Source organism: Engraulis encrasicolus, chromosome 23, assembly GCF_034702125.1.
Source record: "Engraulis encrasicolus isolate BLACKSEA-1 chromosome 23, IST_EnEncr_1.0, whole genome shotgun sequence".
Taxonomy (NCBI): domain Eukaryota; kingdom Metazoa; phylum Chordata; class Actinopteri; order Clupeiformes; family Engraulidae; genus Engraulis; species Engraulis encrasicolus.
Window position 1 is genome coordinate 41,549,651 of NC_085879.1, and position 20,521 is coordinate 41,570,171.

At 44.2% G+C, this 20,521-nt stretch overlaps 1 protein-coding gene across 1 annotated transcript in view; it reads right to left on the reverse strand.

Moving 5' to 3' along the window:
- Positions 1 to 2,051: 2,051 nt before the first annotated feature.
- The window catches only part of slc2a9l2 (solute carrier family 2 member 9, like 2), a 258,700-nt gene continuing 240,230 nt past the window's right edge, over positions 2,052 to 20,521 (reverse strand). Inside the window, exon 13 of the mRNA XM_063190267.1 lies at positions 2,052 to 3,279. Within this exon, the coding sequence (XP_063046337.1) occupies positions 2,989 to 3,279 (291 nt within the window). The 3' untranslated portion in view covers positions 2,052 to 2,988. The remainder of the gene's footprint in view (positions 3,280 to 20,521) is intronic.

Below are 20,521 nucleotides of genomic sequence, written 5' to 3' on the forward strand. Positions count from 1 at the left end.
GTCACAGTGTGAGCAGATGACATGAGAGTCTCAGGGGAGAGTCGTGGGATTGTCAGGGCGGGGACATGGTGACCAGGGCCGGATTAAGATGGCCTGGGGCCCCTATAGGCTACAGGTTGCGGTGGGCCCCCCTGGAGGGCAAATTTTGCGACAAATTTACATAGACAGTGTCATATTTACGAGCTATAGGAATTACGGATTACCTGTCTAACAACTGTATTCAGCATGACAGGTGAAATATTCGTTCTTGTAATAATTTTGCAATTTTTCACTTTTGGCAAATTGGGCCCCCCCCCCTGGCAGGTGGGGGCCCCTAGGCTGCAGCCATATCTAGCGTGTGCGTTAATCCGGCCCTGATGGTGACAGCCAGATTGTCCTGCTGTGACTGTGACTGTGACTGTGACTGGGTCAGACCTGTCCACTGCCTCTTCTCTGGATGACAGACAGGGCTGGATCCCAGCACTACACTTCACTGGACTGCACTGCACGCTGCTGAGCTTCACATGCACATGCACACACATGCACTGCACACACACACATAAATCACACACACAGGGCAGATGCCACTGCTCTATTTAGCCACTGTATCTGACAACAGCCATCCAGACACAGATGTGTGTTTGTGTGCACGCATAAAGAGAGATAAAGAGAGAGAGAGAGAGAGAGAGAGAGAGAGAGAGAGAGAGAGAGAGAGAGAGAGAGAGAGAGAGAGAGAGAGAGAGTCAGGAAGACACAGTCACATCCAGACACAGATGTGTGTTTGTGTGCACACATACAGAGAGAGAGAGAGAGAGAGAGAGAGAGAGAGAGAGAGAGAGAGAGAGAGAGAGAGAGAGAGAGAGAGAGAGAGAGAGAGAGTCAGGAAAGACGAAAGTGTGAAAAAGTTTTGGTGAACGGGAGACAGTGACCGAAAGAGAATAAAAGTGAGATAGAAGCGGTCCTTTCTTTCTCCTCCTCTTTTGCAACCGTCACATCATCCACAACATCTGTTGGGGGCAAATTTGGAGCCTTAACCCCTGGGGATGACGCAACAACCAGCCAGCCAGACAGCCAGCCAGCCAGCCTGCCCTGCTCAGCTCCACTCTGCAGCCAGCGAAGCGCAGTCATCCCACTGACCCCCTCCCCCAGCCCGGGCCGGATTAAGACGGCCTGGGGCCCCTAGGCTACAACTTGATTTGGGGCCCCCTGGAAAGCAAATTTTGCGAAAAATTTACATAGACAGTGTCTAACTACAAGTTAGGAATTAAGGATAACTTGTCTACCAACTGTCCTCAATAAGACACATGAATTGTCAATGTTGCATCCTGTCACAACTCTGCATTGCTTTTAATTTTGGCCAATCAGGGAGCCCCTGGCAGGTGGGGGCCCCTAGGCTGCAGTCATATCTAGCCCGTGCATTAATCCGGCCCTGCCTCCCAGCCCTCCAGCTACATAACACAAAAATAAAAAACCTTGAAGCTGTTATTAGCAGCATAATCCCCTTGGAAAAAATATAACTTCCTGTGCTGCAGTTCAACAGGGATTGTTTTTTTCTCTCTCTCTTTTACTTGGTCTCGTTTTTTGGACCATCTATTACACGGACAGTGTTTGAAGTCATTTTTCGAAAGCCAGTGGCAGGTTTAAAAGCCTGCGCTTGTTTTTTTTTTTTTTAAAGGATAATTCTATTGCAATAAATGTTCTGTTTCATCCGGAGAGGACAAATCTGGTTAGAAACGAACCGGGAGTAGGCGATGTTCCGACACTCGGCGTGTAATCATGTTTATGCAGGTGTACAGTGTTCAGTACAGTCCGTGCTGAGCACAGCACAGTGCAACCAGAATGTAGGACACCAATGTATTTGATGATATTTTTTGATCTTGGTGATAACATTTGACAAATTGTAACTCTTTCATGTAATGTAGCCAGGTGTGTCACAGCGGGGGTGGGGGCACTCTTTTGTACTACAGCTCCAGAGACATTACTGTACATCACTTCAGAGACAGAAAATACTGTAGTCACTTTGACATAAAGTAAAGTTTTATTTAAAAATCTTTATTAATATTCCCATGGAACACATGAACAGAAACAGAGAAAATTAAACAATTTTTAAAAAACATACAAACTGTATATACAAATCTAGATAAAAAAGTTAGCAGTTTTGTGCAAAATGGAATGACATTGTATGTAATAAAAAAAATACAAATTACTTATACAGCCTCACTATAGAAAACATACACAATCCACCATGTACAGTATGCTCATAATAAAATCGGACACCTGAGGCACCTGATGATTTGTCCACAAAACTAGAACAAACTGTTTGGTCTGTTGGTCTCCAGTTTGGCATATAAAAAATGAGAAATTACGTCATCACTAAGTACATCATTCACCCTCACTATAAATACACACACAATCTGCCATGTATGCTTATAATAAAAATCACCCAGAGGCACCTGTTGTGCCCACCAAACTAAAACTAGCTCTCCATCTCAATCAAGTTGTTGTGCGGGGTTCTGTTGGTCTCTGTTGGCATGTAAAAAAGTTGCAAAGTGTGTCATCGACATTCAGCCTCTCTATTAGCCTACTGTAAAAGTGCACTGTGTAGGATGGTGGCCAGAGTAGGTATTGCAACTATGCTGCTCATTGAAACTTGGTCTTTTCATGAATATCTACTAAATAATATTAATATTTACTAGAATGGCCAAAGTGACGTACGTTTTGCAACCAAAAAGGTCTATTTCTGGAATTTCAAAATGGCAGATATGGAGAAGACCCACCTTTTCATACATATGTGGAAAGTGCAATTTCCTCAGTCATCAAAATGAATACTTAGAATTTTATGGTCATAGTAAGTATTCATGAAAAAGGTAACACCTGTGGGCAGCATGTCTTCTGGAAAGAAACTGCTTAAAATATTACACAGTGCACCTCTAAATACACACACAATCCGCCATGTATTTTTGTATCATAATAACAAATCGGACAGAGGCACCTGTTGTGTCCACCAAACTAAAACGAGCTCTCCATCTCGACAACGTTGTTGGGGTGGGTTTCGGCTCCGGTTCCGGTTCCGGCTCCGGTTCCGTTGGTCTCCAGTTTGGTCCCAGGCTTGAACGACAGGACGTCCTCCATCTCCTGGTTGGCCTTCTCGTCCTCGGACACCTTGTTGATTTTGGCGAAGCTCTGGCTGATCTCCACGAAGGTCTTGTTCTTGGTCTCGGGCAGGATGAAGAAGAGGTAGACGGCTCCCGCCAGACAGACCACCACAAAGACCAGGAAGGCATAGGTCTGTAGAGCCTCCTATTGTGTCATGAGAGAGAGAGAGAGAGAGAGAGAGAGAGAGAGAGAGAGAGAGAGAGAGAGAGAGAGAGAGAGAGAGAGAGAGAGAGAGAGAGACAGACAGAGAGACAGAGAGACAGAGAGACGGAGACAGAAACACACACACAAAGACATACACAAACACAGAAGGTTAATACTCAGGTGACCTCCAATAAAAAACATATTACTTTAGCAAGAAAATATTATGGGAACTTAATCCGGACTATGAAAATGTGAGGACCTTGGCCTTTATGTCTTACACAACACAGCACGTTATGGAATTACATTATGATGGTTTTATAATGGTTTGACTTTTGCGTGAGTGAGCTGTGGGGTCCCATTGTCGGCAGTCAAACAATATAATACCAATGATATTGCTTGGTGGCTTTAGTATGTATTTGCATTTCCCAAGAAACGTTTTCATCAACGATCTAAATGTCTTGTGTCATTTGTTAGAGAGGATCTCTGAGATGACCCTTGGCCCTTGCCTGAAGTGAACCCCCCCCCACACACACACACTCTATCCCTGTCTGACAAATCCCATTGCAGCCCAGGAGAGTTCAGAATGAGATGCACGCGGCTGCATCACTTAATGGCTTTTGATCTGGACTCAAAGCACCACCGTTCTACCTCCAGGGTCTTGGTGGTCCAGTCAGCTAAGCATCGCTAAGCATCATCATCCCCCACTTCCAGCCCCCCTTCCACACATATGGGCACAAGCGCGCACACGCACACACGCACACACGCACGCACGCGCACACCCACACACGCGCACACACACACACACACACACACACACACACACACACACACACACACACACACACACACACACACACACACACACACACACACACACACACACACACACACACACCCACACACACACACACTATAGGGTCCACTACTCCATACTCCACCCTCACCCCTAATTCCTTCCCAACCCCCACACCCAACCAACAGCCAGCCAGAAACAAGATAAAATCAGCTCAATTCGGGAGTGAATCAGACTCAAATCCTAAAAATAGACTGCAGCCAGTGGCTCATCCGGTGCTTGTGTGTCACATGCTTTTATGGTCGTGGCCCTGATTCTCCCCGGCAAGGATTCCGGGGGAGGGATGGAGGGATAGAGCAATGGAGAAGGAGGGATGGATAGAGGAATGGAGGAATGAGGGATGCGGGGGTTAGGGGGGGGGGGTGTGGAGATATTTGCCCCAGACACAGTTTCAAACTAATGTCATCGTGTTTACAGAGAGCGGAATCCTACACAAAGGTGATGTGACATCTCCTTTGAAGCCTGTCTAGTATTGTTTAGCAGCAATTAGACTGTGTCCAAGATCGCTTTAATGTTGTAAAAAAGCTCTTGTATGTCTGTCCTCTTGTATGCCTCTTGATGTTGTAGCAATTATTGCCATAAAAACTTTGAGGAAAAAGTGATGAAGCAAGAAGCTGAGGCAAGGAGTTTGTGTAATTAAAAAAACAACCCCCCCCCCCAGCATGATTGTTATTTCTTCATATTATGTAAAGCTAGCTGTTTATTCACTGTCATAGTTAGTAGTGAAGAGCAAATGTCTTGATATCTTAGCAAATTAAAGAAATTAGTTTCATGTGAATTTGTTAATAAGGCGGTAAAAAGCAGTCAAGGTACAGACAGGGTGCTAAATGAGGAATTGTGCTGAGTCACTGAGAGAAACGTTGAATGACTTTACTGGGTCACTGCATAGCCTCAGTCCGGAATGCAGGATTGGCACAAGTAGTTCTGTCACCTGAGATGTTCCCCGACAAACACCTTTCTTTAAAAAAAATAATAATCGACCGCACCATTTCTCTCTCTCTCTCTCTCTCTCTCTCTCTCTCTCTCTCTCTCTCTCTCTCTCTCTCTCTCTCTCTCTCTCTCTCTCTCTCTCTCTTTCTCTCTCTCAATAAAGTACCACTGAGCTAATGTTACAGAGGAAAAGCTTCGAGCGGTGTGAGGAGGGGAGGAGAATAAAAGGAAGAGAAAAAAGAAAAACTATAACAGTTTGAAGGCTGGCGCCGTGACAAAAGAGCTCAGCTCACACGGTAGTCATGACATAGATAGACAGATGGATAGATGGATGGATCATCATGTCCCCCTCCACCTGATGTGAGGCTTTAAAGAGGCACAAGGTAGGATGACGTCATTTGTGCGGTGCCCGTGGCATGCCTGTCTCAAAATCTACACCGTAATGCTGTTCAAATAAACTCACTGTGAGACTGGTTTTCATCCCGGAATGCCAGCAGTTGATACAAATCTGAATACGGTATGTAAAGCGATATTTTCAAATGATAAGTGTTTCCCATGACACTCCCTTGGACCGAGCTGCCAAAAGTTGCATGTGGGGTTTTCTGACAGCGGACCGTGGAAGTGGTCACAAGAGCCATCGTTCACTTACTAAAGACTCGCATAAGCGTCGGCGGACTCAGGACCGTGATTAATTAAACTTTTAATCCTACCTGGAGCCCCTTTAATGTCACCACGCCACAATGTCACCACCAACCCAGTTCAATCCTGTGTTATTACCACAAACGAAGCGCACATACACCTGTCAAAATATTCTATTAAAGCAAACTAAATAACTGCACCATGGACTGCTTGCAAAGTAGACAAAGAACGCTGTGAACAGTGAGATGGGGAATGGATGGGAAGCAAACACGAGAGAAGGATAGAAAGAAAGAAAGAGCAGCCGAAACCTGAAGTCAAGGTTATCGAGTGAGAACAAACGTTCTGCTCATATTTGTCTTGTTGTCTCCCCTCAGAGAGAGAGAATACAATGGTCGGGGCAACTGCCAGAGGAATGGAGCAGGCCAATGGCCTCCTTTGAATGAGCGTAGTGGAAAGAAGGTGCTGTGTGTAAAGTGGAGATGTGAGCTTTATAATTTCAGACTTGCTGTCTGGAACACTTGGGCATTCTCTGCAGTCGATGACCTCCCTCCGTAATGTAGGCTTTTATTTTTACCTACATTGATTGGTTGGTTGGTCAGACAAATGAACATACCATCATTTTCCACTCTCTATGCACTTTACCCTTAATGCACTCTATTATCTCAGCTGTGTAATGTCTGCTGGGACCCTCTCTGTTTACGGTTTGTGTCTACCGATAGTTATAGTTATATGTGCTTTGCAACTGTGTGTCTTGTCCATAGTTTGTATTTGTTTTGTTTTCTTTTGATGTTGCGGAATATGCTACAAAAAATCCTATCAACTTTGTTGAAATGGCAAATAAACTCTTGAATTTGAACTTGAACTTGGTTTGTTACACTGAAAAAGTTATGGACTGATTTGAAGAAAGCAGCAGGACGGGTCAAACTGTGACTTGTTGTTTAGTGAAAACTGATTCGTTTTTGGCATTGCTTGTATGTCACAGTGCAAGACATGAAGTGAAAAATACTGCCTTGGCAGCGGTCTAGTCTGCAGTCTCAGAGCTTTCCCAGCATTCCTGGCTATGTGCTTGGATGGGTTGGACTGGATGGTGCAGGTTTGGCTTGGGAAGTGGTGGGGACATTTCAATGGCAAATTGTCCAGGCATGCACTTTTTCTGCATTATATTTGTGAAGAAAGGTCAAGGTCAAGATCAAGGTAAACTTTATTATCCCTCAGGGGGAAACAGGTGGTCAACATTTCACATCTCCTCAAGACAAACTACAACACATAGACAGTAGACGCTGGACATAGCACATTAAAATAAATAAGGGAGAAAAACATGTGATGTAAAATGAAAGGGTGGTGGGGACAAGCTAGGTTTATCTCAAAAAAGTGGTATGGACATGGGCCAGCCGTGGCTTAGTCAGCTGGGCACTGGGCTGCTGTAGACGCGGGTGACTCGGGTTCGATTACCGACCCGGGTCATTTCCCGATCCTTCCCAGTCTCTCTCTCTCCCACTCATTTCCCGTCCATCTTTCACTGTCCTGTCTAAATTAAGTTTGAAAAACCCCCCAAAAGATATTTTAAAACGTGGTATGGAAATGTCCCTACCATCCACACCTAAAATGACACCCATGTCTGGATCTGGAATCCGTTTCTCGATTCTTGTCGTTGCTAACCGTCTTAAGACCGTCTTAAGACCGTCTTACCGTTCCCTTGGATTTAGTGGTGAGCGTCGCTGTCGAGAGAGTTGAGTCGCTCTTACGAAGGACTTTGCTAACGACGATAGCAAAGACGCTTTCGAGAAACGGACCCTAGAGCTCCACCAGACATTACTCCAGGCAGAGGTGCAGTGCAGGGTCCACTGACGGCGGTGTCGTGTGTCGCACTGGGATTGGGAGGGCAAGCAGTTCTTTGTTTGCTGGGCACTGTACATCCCAATGCATGTCCAATTGGATGGGATTGGCAATCTTTGGCAAGTGACCTTGTGGCTGTGAATCGTGCGGCTTTGTGGTGGATTATGGACATTGAGCTGGGAGATTAGATTAGGGGGAAGGCGACGAGGGCTGTGCCCAGTATAGTGCCCACCTCCCCATCCAGACCCCTGGCAAAGGAGGTGGCACTGCCAGGCTTCCAGGAAAGCCATCTGCTGCTCAGCTCAGCATACCCAGACCACACAGACATATACTACACTGCACACACACATACAGGGACACACACTACACTACACACACACATACAGGGACACACACCACCCCACAAAATGACACACACACACACACCGACAGACCAACAGACAGACGCACACATGCTTGCACGCACGCAGGCACGCGCACACACACACTACAACACACCACAACACAACACAGCTTATGTGATGCCAGTGCAGTAGTGTCCTAGAGAGTGCAGCTCCTTGTGATGATGCAGCACTTTTGGTGCACTATTCCCTCCCTCCCTCCCAGCCTCCAACATAATCCTGCCATTCATGCATCTGTCAGCCCGGCCAAAGTCAACGTCACACAATGCGTGTTACATCACTGCTGCACTCCGATCTGCCCAACTAAAAAAAAAAAGAAAAAAGAAAATGAAGATAAAAAAAGAACCAAACCTTTTTTTTCCAGCTCTTTCAAATATTTCATAAGAGGATCAGAGAAGGAAAGTGGAATGGTGGCCTCACTGGACCGCTCATTCTCTCACATTACACTATGAACTCATAAGTGCATGAATAAATAAATAAATAAATAAATAAATAAACTGGTAAATAAATAAATAAATAAATAAATAAATAAATAAATAAATAAATAAATAAACTGGTAAATAAATAAATAAACACTCACAAAACTGCTGTGTGACGCATTTTCAATGTCCAAACTCATCACAGGCCACCTTACCCTGCCTCCTCTGTCCTTCTAATCCATGCCGGGATGATAAAGGGGTACGTTGTCCTGGGCCCAGTGAGAGATGAGAGATGAGGCCCAAAATTGGGTCCTCATTACATTACATTGTATTTGATCGGGGGCCCTTTCAAGTGACTTTGTCCCGAGCCCGGCCAAAGCTGTCACGGGCCCTGCATGTATGCACACACGCGCACAGAAGCACGGAGGCACGGAGGCACGGAGGCACGGAGGCACGCACGGACGCACGGACGCACGCACGCACGCACGATAGATGAGGAAAGGAGTCACGGTCACGGCCACGGCCAACCAGACGACACATCTTCCCCTCTGGCGTTCTGGCAGATAGGCAGCGGGCCAGAAATCATAGCTCATCTAGAAAATGAGTTTCGTTGTGACCGTTTAGTGGCAACTTAAAAACATGTTTTCTTGATCAATTTGGGGGTGCTGAATCCAAATCTGCCTGTTGCCACGGCGTCAGCCTGCACATTTGGCCACCACAAGGGGCGCTATATTCATTTTTGCTTATTCATGGGTAGAAACAGTTTTAAAGTTTTCGTTGTTTTCCTGTTCAGTTATAACATTTTACAGATTGCTTTGTAACAACATTTTCCATGAAACTGAAGACTTGGTGTGTGTGTGTGTGTGTGTGTGTGTGTGTGGGGGGGGGGGGGGGGGTACAGGGGGGGGGTGGGGGTGGGCTAGTTCAAACTGACTTAAAATGCTGGTTTTGGACTGTTTCTTTACTTCAAGCCATGTTTTTCTCATGACAGCTAATTGGTTGAATTATCGAACAACATAATATACATTACAATCTAGATTCAAGATGGAAGAAAACACCAAAATATGACACATAGGCTGCGGACCAGAAATCATAGCTCATCTGGAAAATGAGTTTTGTTGTGACCTCTTAGTGGCAAATTAAAAATATGTGTACTTGGTCAATTAGGGGGTGCTAAATCCAAATCTGTCTGTTGCCAGGGCGTAAACCTGCTCCCTTGGCCACCACAGGGGGCGCTACTTCGGTTTTTGCTTATTTACTGTATATACCGGTAAGTGCACAGAAAAGTGCATGTATAGATTTGGCACAAATGTTCATTAGTGTGCGCTCTTTAAAAAAAATGGCCTTGGCCGCGCAGAAAATCCAAGCTGGCGGCCATATTTTAAGATGGCCACCCTCTGCACTTATAATGAGGCCACGAATAGCTTTAATTATGATAGCATGAAATACTGCAAATGTTATCTACAATCCACTTTTGAAAGAAGAGCATTGTCCATTGATAAAATCCAGATGGCCGTTTTCAATATGGCCACCCTCTCCACTTATAAATAAGGCAAAGAATCGTTCACTTAGTGATGCAAAACATTCAATTTGGCACAAATGTTCTATAGAATACACCTTTTAAAAAGTGTGATGGCCACCAAAAGAATCCTAAGTGGCCACCATTTTTCAAGATTGGCCACCCGCATCAGAAGACCAAGAACTGTCACATAATGAAATTTTGGCATGCAATTTTCGCACCCTTGTTCATTAGAATATACTCTTTGAAACAACAACATTGTTCACACGTTTCGAGATGCTATTCCCTCCACCAACAATTACTAATGCTAACTAACATATATGCAATTACTTCAATGAAATCAACAAATTACCGAAGAACAATACTGTATACATGATACAGTCTGAAAAGGATATGTAATTTCTTATTCAAAAACATCAGTCACAAATACTAAAACTGCACAATATAATGTCAAAATCTTGACAGGACTGAAGTAAAAGGATTAAGCAGAACTGTACTTCACATGTGCAACTTCACTAGACAATGCATATAAGACCAAGCATGAGGCATGTGCACCTGCCGCACTTAACAAACTTTTACTACTCTTTGCAATGGCTGCCCTGTTCATTCTTTGCCAATCTTCTCCCGTCAGTTGGATTTAATTTCTTTGAGTTCTGGTTGGCATATGAGTCAAAACCCACAGGCACTCTGCTTGATTTGTTGCATATTATGTAGTGTGTTGTATCAGTGCTGCTGCTGTTGGAGGGATGTCTTCACATGGCCTTTCTGCAAAATAGTTAATGGCTCGCATCACTCATACAATCTGCAGTTGCTGGATCTCTCATTCCACTACTTTCTTTTATCATTGGTTTTTGAAGGCTGTGACCATGTCACATCATGTAAAAGCATGGCAGAACAGCATGTATTAGGCCTTCTCTTGTGCAATTGTGTTGTAAAGTTTGTGGATGACAATGAATTGAAGGCTCTGGGTTTGGCCACACATCAGCCTTAAATGTTGCACATCTAGACCTTGAGTGGAGAAAATTGCCATTGGTATAATTTGGCAGGGAAAAGTAAGAAAAGGTCACTCCATGCATTAACTTTCTTTTATTATTACACAGACGTGGTTCGGCGATCTGCCTTACCATAATTTAGCATGGGAAAAGATGTGGCTATTGGCTTCCTCCTAGGACCATGTAGTCCTATCTCATTCAGAGAGAGTTTTGGTTGTACCAAGTCTGATGCAGATGGCAAAAGATATACAGCTCCCAACTTACTCAGGAAAATCCCAACATCATCAAAGTTGACTTGGTCAAAGATATCAAACACAATCAGTTCTATCTGAGATGTAGGGTCTCATGTTTCCAGCACAGCATCATGCCAAACATTCCAATGTCCTTGCCTACTGTACAAGTTGTCCCAAATGGAAGGACTGTAAATGCTGTGTAGTTAACAAGAAAATAGCTGTGGGTTCCCCCAACTTGTCAATTTGGATAACAACACCTTTGCCAATTTCCTCAGTGGAATTTAAAAGCCACCAATGCATCAAAGCACCAATGAGTAGTCAGTACACTCCACTTGACTTGTCGGAGGATGGGAAATGAGGCTGTTCAAAGTTTTTTGGAATATATCTGCTGATAAGGCCAAGACTAGTTAGAAAATCCAGCTAACTGGTGATAGGAAACTAATTGAAAGTGTTCTGGGTAAGTGGGTCTCCCATTACAGAGAGTAGAGAATGGCTCAGACGGGTGCAAAATTGCTACATGTCTTATTTGTCCACTGTCCAGCCTTACACAGTTCTTTTTAAGATTTTGTTATAGGACTACACTTCTAATATTTATGTCGTTTTGCTTTAAAAATGCCATCTTTTTGGTCAGACTGTATGATAGGATAGTGATCAGATTTTTTGTCTTAAAATAATTGTACTGCAAATCAGTTAATAAAGGCTAAGGGTCAGTTTTCATTGGTGGAAGGTTGCCATCTTGGAATTCCCTGAGGCCAGCACCCTTTTTTCAAAGAGTGGATTCTGATTAACATTTTGTGCCAAATTGCATGCTTGCATCATTAAGTGAACTATTCCAGGCCTTTTTTTACAAGTGGAGAGGGTGGCCATGTTGAAAAATTGTGACCACCTTGGATTTATATTTTTATATAATTATAAATCATAATAATACTATACAACTAATAATCTTACTTAAAATATTGAGAATTTTGTCTTTTTCAATTTTGTGAAAACCTTTGGCCCATAATTGGCAATTAGGCCTACTGTATTATACCTTTGTGTCTATCAGTCTTGAGTGAAAGAGTCATGCAAAGGCAAAAGACAGTAACTAAGTTGTGATTGTAATTATGAACACAAAACACATAATCAGCCATGATCTGCTAATTATCATTCATGTCGGGCAATGAATGTTGAATTAACAATTAACGGTTTACCTGTGGTACGTTTGTCACCACACAATTTCCTTATTTTACAAGACATCAACAAACCATTCGCAAAGTAGGCCATGTGTAATAGAATCTACACATCAACTTCAGCTCCTGTTAATTCTATATAGGAAAAAGTGGTGCAGTGCATTTCAAGCAGTTCAATCGCCTACCAAATGGTGGCGCTATGCTTGACTGCCATTTCACTCATAGGCCATGTTTAATAGAATCTACACATCAACTTCACCACATTTTCCTATGTGGAATAAACAGTAGCTGCAGTGCATTTCAAGCAGTTCAATTACCTACCACATGGTGGCGCTATGCCTGACTGCCATTACACCCATAAAGAAATATTGATGGGCATAATACACACTTATATGTGAAGTTTTGCTCTTGTGGATCACTTCAAATGTATTTGGTGACACTTTTCTTGTTGAAGAGGTAAATTTTAATTACATTCCTACATTACCAAAAATCGCTATTTCAACCTTTGTTTTTTATATGAATGTGCAACTTTTGACGATGGCAACACTTAGAATATTGATTTATGCACTCTGATGGATATATATGAGCAAAAACCAAGTTGCCACCTGATCACTCCGACGAACTTGCAAGATAGGATTTCTGGCCCGCCGCCTAAGACTGGAGACTGGAGAGCGGGCTCAGAGGGATGCTGTGCTGAGTCATGGGTTTGGCTACTTCTTCCTCTCCTCTCTCTGTTTACTTTCTTCTTTTTCTTTCAGCCCCACTTTAGTGTGCACCCACGCACACACACGCACGCACGCGTTCACACAGGCACGCATACACGCACGCACTCACACACACACACTTTCATCTCCATCCCGTTGTGAACGGTGCATTGCCTGCGGTGACAAAGTTCATGTGTATGTGTTGGATGTGTGTGTGTGTGTGTGTGTGTGTGTGTGTGTGTGTGTGTGTGTGTGTGTGTGTGTGTGTGTGTGTGTGTGTGTGTGTGTGTGTGTGTGTGTGTGTGTGTGTGTGTGTATCTGTGTGTGTGTGTGTGTGTGTGTGTGTGTGTGTGTGTGTGTGTGTGTGTAGGTACTACACGCTAAAGTGGTGGTGTTAGTCTTTCTGTCTTGTTTGAGTGTGTGTCTTTGTGTCTATCAGTCACGCAGCCTGCATCATGATTACCTCCCTGCCGTCGGCTCAGCAAGGCCAAGGGCACTGTGTGTCTGTCTCTCTATCTTCTGTCCACATTCACATATTAATTAATAAGCACCTTAATAAGAGCAAGGACAACACCACCACCAGCTCTGGGCACAGCTTGGCCCGGTTCAGTTCAGTTCAGTTACGCCCGGATGGCAGAGAGGCCAAGTGCTTGGCCAAGCACAAAGGCAGTAGAGGCACTGTGTGTCCTGGTCATCACTTTTAACAGGCCTATTTTCTCCGGCTATAAACTCCACCACAAATAATAATATTGTGCCCTCAGTTCCACTTGGATGACTGCCCTCTTGAAGCTCAGGTCCCCTGCAGTATTATGTATGGTAATACAATAAGCTGAGAAATTGACCACTGTGCATGGAAGGTGCAAATAAGGTAAAACTAAAGGTTCACTACAGCTTGACACAGTGCAACTTGGCTGCAACTTTTCTGCTTTTCGAATGGGCACGACGACACAGCTCAATCATAAATCAAAAAGTGGTGGTCTAGTCGGCCTACCAGAAAACCGGCAGTGGAAAAGAGGCATAAGTGTCCTCCAGGTTTAATATCAAGAGGAGAACTTAACTTATTGGAATACCTGAATGTATGTTCAGGTATGTGTGTAATCTTTTATGCTCATGTGTACAGGCTGCTGGACACCTCAATGTCCTTAGGAATGCTCTACTACTCCAAAGCCTTGTTCACACCAAGAGTGACCTACGCTAACTGAGCTGATCATTATCTCTCTATGAAGGGTAAGCGAACTGGGCGACCAGAGCAAATTCGTCAGGGGCGAAGCGAACTGAGAGACCAGAACAAATTTCAACGATTAAAGTCAAGCTAATATTATGGTAATGAGCTATGACACAGTTCAGCAAAAAACAATCGGAATGTTCATATATACGGATGTCCCAGGCTGTCAAGCCAGAGCCGTCATGTGATTCGCTAAATCAAACATGTCAATGCCACTTCCAGAGCGAATAAAACGAATTCATGGTGAAACTTCTTCAGCTACCTCCGCTACCAAGCACCGTGGGTCGCCTTTGGTCTGGACGCAGCATAAAACTGTTTTCTCTTCAGAAAACAGAGTCCGGTCAAGGACAGGGTGGTCCATCTGAGGAGAGACTTTGAATGCCACACCCTTCCTGTGATGTCTTCATGCCACTCCGATACCTCTCTCTGTCCTCTAGCCAACCTCATAACATACAGTACCTCCAACGGTAACACTTTATTTTAAGGATACATCTATTAGCACTTATACATACATACAATGTTAATGCCTGTATAAGTAACTTGTAAGGCATGTACAAAGCAAAATCAAACATTTGTTAGGCATGTATTCGCAAATGTCTTGTTCATGCACAATAAGGGATTTATTACCAATTTAACCTTAGTAAGGACCTAGTAGGCCTTAGCGTTTGCTTAGTACATGCCTTACAAGTTACTGATGCAGGCATTAACATTGTATGTATTAGTGCTTATAGATGTATCCCTAAAATAAAGTGTTACCCCTCCAACAATTCAGTCCCCACCACACCCTCTCTGTCACACCGTTCATAGCAGACCTCCAGCCATCGAGTCCTCACATCAAAGAATCGTCTAGTAGAGAAAGATATGTTAAAACCCGCCCATCCAATGCAAAGGAGTGTGCTTAAAATTCGGTCTCCTAAGGGGGCGTTGTCTCTCCTTCTTCTTCTCTTTTCGTGGTGTTTGCACAAGACGTGCGCTACCGCCATCTACAGCGCTAAAGGGACTCCATTTATTCTCAACCTCAAGACTCCGAAGGTCTCCTGATCGAAGGTCTACTTAAGGGGTGTTCACCCGACGTAAAGTGGATACCGGAAAAGAACTGGCCTGATTTATCTCTCTCTCATATACAATTCTCTGCTCACATGGTCCATCTGAGTAGGGGATTTCACTGCCACGCCCACTCTGTGATGGTCTGTAATGCCGCTTCGATACCTCTCCCTGCCCTCTGGACAACCAACCTTGTAACATACAGTACCTCCAACCGTCCAGTCGCCACATGGTCCACCAGAGAAGGTTTCCCACAACCACACAAGTTCCGTGATGCCATATGCTACCACAGTGGTTCCCAGCCTATGGGCCGGGGCCCTCTGGTGGGCCCTGAAGGTATTCCAAGTGGGCCTTGAAATCATTTTCTAAAAATAATAATCATATTTTGGTGTGTGCCACTGTTGATTTATTAGAGTTTTATTCTTAATTGGGTCAGAGGTGGGGCCCCGAACATTTTTTGACAATTTCGAGTGGGCTCCAAGTTGAAAAAGGTTGGGAACCCCTGTGCTACCATATGCCTCCAGCCCTCTGCAAAATAGACCCCGACATCTTCTCAGCACGTGCAGGGTCCGTTTCGCACTTTCACACCCTCCCTCCCCACAAATAGAAAATGATGTCTGTATACCGTACCGTACGTAGCCCCACAGCCCATTTCACATCCTGTGGAGTCAGACGTCAGATGTCACGTGATGGCATATGATGTCTCCATTGTCCTAAATAGCCCACTATGCAACAGAACTGTAGGCTACCTTCCAACCAGCCAGCGTGTGCAAGTTCATGTGGAGATGGTTTCTCACTGACAATCTCTCCTTGGTGACATGTCACATCTACATAACCCTGTAGCACACTTCACAACCAACACCCAAACCAACTGGCACGTGCAAGCGCATGTCAAGATGGTTTTTCCCTGTCACAACCTGTATTTGAGAACATATGACGTCTCTATACAGGGCTGGTCTGGGTGAAAAACAGGGCCCGGGCACTTTTGGCTTAAAGGGGCCCCTTATTATTAGCAGCACATAACTGACTCATCAATGGGCCCCGCACCCTTGTGGGCCCCTGTTTTCAGAAATATTAATAATAATAATAATAATAATAATAATAACAATAATAATTTCTGAAAATAGGGGCCCACTAGGGTGTGAGGCCCACCGGGAAATGCCCGCTATGCCAGATGGCCATTCCAGCCCCGTCTCTATAGTTCTATTGCTCACGCCCCATCAGATGGGCAACCACCCAGCACAGAGGTTCTCAACCTTTTTGAACAAACGCCCCCTTGGCCTCATCACAAGCATCCCAACGCTCCCTTGAATACATCATAAGCCTGACAACGCACCTCTTAGTATTAAAAAAATAAATGGACTAATGCTCCCCATTGGCAACTAAGCACCGCCCCCTCTCAGCTATATCTTTCTCACCGCCCCCTAGAGCTCCCCAACGCCCCCCGGGGGGCTGTACCGCCCCTGTTGAGAAACACTAACCCAGCACATGTAGAGCGCTGTAGAGGGGATTTTCCAGTGACACACCTTCTCCGTGATGGTGCGTACCGTATGCCTTCCTCTGTGTGTAGCGTGTAGGGATTAGAGCACAGTTGGACACAGGCATAACTTTAATGAGCTGACAATGTGTGTGTGTGTGTGTGTGTGTGTGTGTGTGTGTGTGTGTGTGTGTGTGTGTGTGTGTGTGTGTGTGTGTGTGTGTGTGTGCGTGTGCATGTGTGTGTGTGTGTGTGCGTGCGTGACTGTGTGTGTTTGTGTGTGAGTGTGTGTGTGTGTGTGTGTGTGTGTGTGTGTCCTAATGAGCTGATAGAGTGACAGTGTGAACACTGGAGCTCAAAACACGTCTGTGTCCTTGTGTCTATGCCTATGCCCGAGTGTGTGTGTGTGTGTGTGTGTGTGTGTGTGTGTGTGTGTGTGTGTGTGTGTGTGTGTGTGTGTGTGTGTGTGTGTGTGTGTGTGTGTGTGTGTGTGTGTGTGTGTGTGTGTGTGTGTGTGTGTGTGTAGGTGGGACTTGTGTGTCTGTGAGTGGGTGTTTGTATGTATAATTTACACCAAATGCATTCTACGTGTAGCTTTTATGTGCTTTATGTCACCATTTACTGTAAGTTCATGCTTGGTGCCTTGGAGACCCAACTTTGAAGGCAGGTATAGGATGACTTCCCTTTCTTTCATTATCTACGGTAGTTATTATTCATTTCAACTTATTTACTATTTTCACTTTTGTGTATAGTACAGTACATGTCCTTTTGATTTATGAACGCAACACTATCCTTTTCTCCTCAACTGTAATATAAAGCACACTGGGTCACTTTGAGTGTTTTTTTAAATGTGCTCCATTTATAAAGCGGCTTGACTGGTGTTGTGGTGTACAATGAGTGTCTGCTCTGGCTTGTGGCCAGGGAAAAATGCTCAATAGGCGTCCCCCCTCCAGAGTAATCCATTCTCGAAAGGGAGTACACTTTATTTTAATGCCTCTTTTACCAACAAAGTTTTGCCATAAGCCATATAAGTATTTGCCTATTCACTATGCCACAGGCATCCGTGTGGCACCAGATTCTTTTCCCTTTGTACTTATTATTTAGTCCTGCTCTGGTTGCACCGGATTGTCAATTTAGAAGTGCGGAGTGCGTATCTCCTTTGTTTTTAGGGAGTACACTTTAATTTAATGCCTCTTTTACCAGCAAAGTTTTGCCATAAGCCATATAAGTATTTGCCTATTCACTATGCCGAAACACTTCAGCTTCAATATTTCATGAGGTGGGACTCGGGAGACTACTCTGATGACGGCTGATTACCACAGGAAGTTTGGTGCCCCTTGCTTGCTGTTTAATGACATTGAGCCAAAGTAAGTGATTTCCTCCCATAGGCGCTAATGTAAATCTATACCCCATTACAACACGTCTGCATCCTTGTAAACTGTGACAACTCGCTGACATACAGAATGCTCAGAATCGGTGTCTCCTCTTTACAGGACTTGAAACCCATAAAAGGCAATGATTTTTTTCAGTCTTTGCTACGCTGTATTCAATTTTTTTTGTGCTCTCAACACTCAAACTGCTTTATTTGTTTCTTTTTTACATATGTTTACAAAATGTCTTTGGGTGTGAGCAAACAGATGTGTATATTTATTCTAGAAAAGCCACAATCTTGACCAATTCATGATTTTTATTTTTGTGGGTGAGCATGACAAAAAGACAGCGGTTTCAGCCTAAGCCTTCTTTGGCGTCTTTTCTACACTGTATGTCATTATGTTGACAGGCCGCAATATGTATGGGTAGGGATTTCTCCCTTGTAATTATTACATCGAGTGCTGACAGTTGTTTTCAATGCAGCAAGGCATGAATGCAGATCCCCGATAAAATGTTTTTAAAAAATCCTCAACTGTTTCCTCAACTAATTTCACCCTGTAACGTATGACAGGGACTGTGAAATTGTGAGTATCCCTGATCTAATGCAGGAGGGCCCATTAGACTGAGATGAATGTTTTTTTTTTCTCTCGGAGAGAGATAATAGCACTTTCAAAGGAAAAAAGAACAAACAACTTTAAATCATCCATGATCCCTCTCACTTAGGTTCCTGCTCTATGAAGTATGAAAACATACTCCCTTTGAGGAGTACCATCACAAATGTGTGATTAGAATTTTGCCAGATTTTTGGGTTCTCATTATGATGTCAGAAGGACTTTGCGGGATATTTAACACAGAGTTCTATGGGAGCTAGAGTGTTCAAGTGAAATTCTAGAAGAACTGGGAAAAATTCCTTACTCCTCAAAGGGTTAAAAAGGAGGTAGAAAACACGAAGCAAAAATATCAATGAGTCATTGAGACTTGTGCTCATTATTGTGCAATAATTTGTTATTTTAATGAGTGTGTCCCTTGCTAATTAATGTCAGGAGGTTGGCAGGAGTAGTAGTTTATGCTGGTGTGCTCACTGGCATTCACAGACACTTACGGGGCTCTCCTCCCGTGAGGCATCTGGGCGGAAGAGAGAGAGGGAGATCGATCCGGTCACGTAAACAATATTGATTATACTGCGTGTTGCTGACACAGGGATGATACAACACTACACGCAAGGATATTAACACAAACTCTGCTACAGGATAGGCCTACCCACACACAGAAGCTGCAGAGAGAGAGAGAGAGAGAGAGAGAGAGAGAGAGAGAGAGAGAGAGAGAGAGAGAGAGAGAGAGAGAGAGAGAGAGAGAGAGAGAGAGAGAGAGAGAGAGAGAGAGAGAGAGAGAGAGAGAGAGAGAAATTGTGTCACATGAAGTGATAAAAGGTAACGAGAGCATGTGAGAGAGACAACTACACTGATCATTTTTTGTTGTGAAAATGGCCAGGGGAGCTCTGCAGGGAATTGTTTCTCTGTACGATACGTGTTTCACCCCTGGCAGAGTTGGATCCAACAAGGCAATCTGTTCTAATCTGAACAGCAGTTGGGGAGCAGAGCAGGAGAGAGAAAGAGAGAGAGAGAGAGAGAGAGAGAGAGAGAGAGAGAGAGAGAGAGAAAGAGAGACACAGATACAGAGAGAGAGACACACAGAGAGACACACCAATACAGAGAGAGAGAGAGAGAGAGAGAGAGAGAGAGAGAGAGAGAGAGAGAGAGAGAGAGAGAGAGAGAGAGAGAGTCAGTCGGCACAGTGTTTAAGAATAAGTGATAGGGTGCACAGCGTGAGCAGCACGTAATATTGCATGTTGATACATGAAGATGAAAAATATGTAAAATAAAGTGTTTCCCAAGTGAGAGTGAAAAACGCATCACAGGCATGTTAATTTGGCTCATACGTCAGATGCAGACCCCCCAGCCACCGACCCCCACAGAGCTTGTTTGCGGACACAATGCCAGTGTGTGTGGAAATACGCATGTGTGCAAATGTGTATGAATAGGCCTATGCTTGAAAGTCTGTGTCTGTGTCTGTGTGTGTGTGTGTGTGTGTGTGTGTCTGTGTGTGTGTGTGTGTGTGTGTGTGTGTGTGTGTGTGTGTGTGTGCGCGCGAGCGTGTGTGTGTGTGTGTATGCATGAGAGCGCTTACGAATTTGTGTGTCCACATAATATGCATGAATGTAAATTTGTGCAACTGGGGTTTGCATATGTATCAGTGTTTATGTAGCCTATGTTCTCATTTCTATGCATGTCTGTCTGACTGTATGTGTGAGTGAGTGAGTGAGTGAGTGAGTGAGTGAGTGAGACAGAAGATAGTTAGATAAGCAGACAGACACCACACTAGTATACCATGTTGGTAACACTTTCTAGGAAGCCCATATCTATAGCGCAT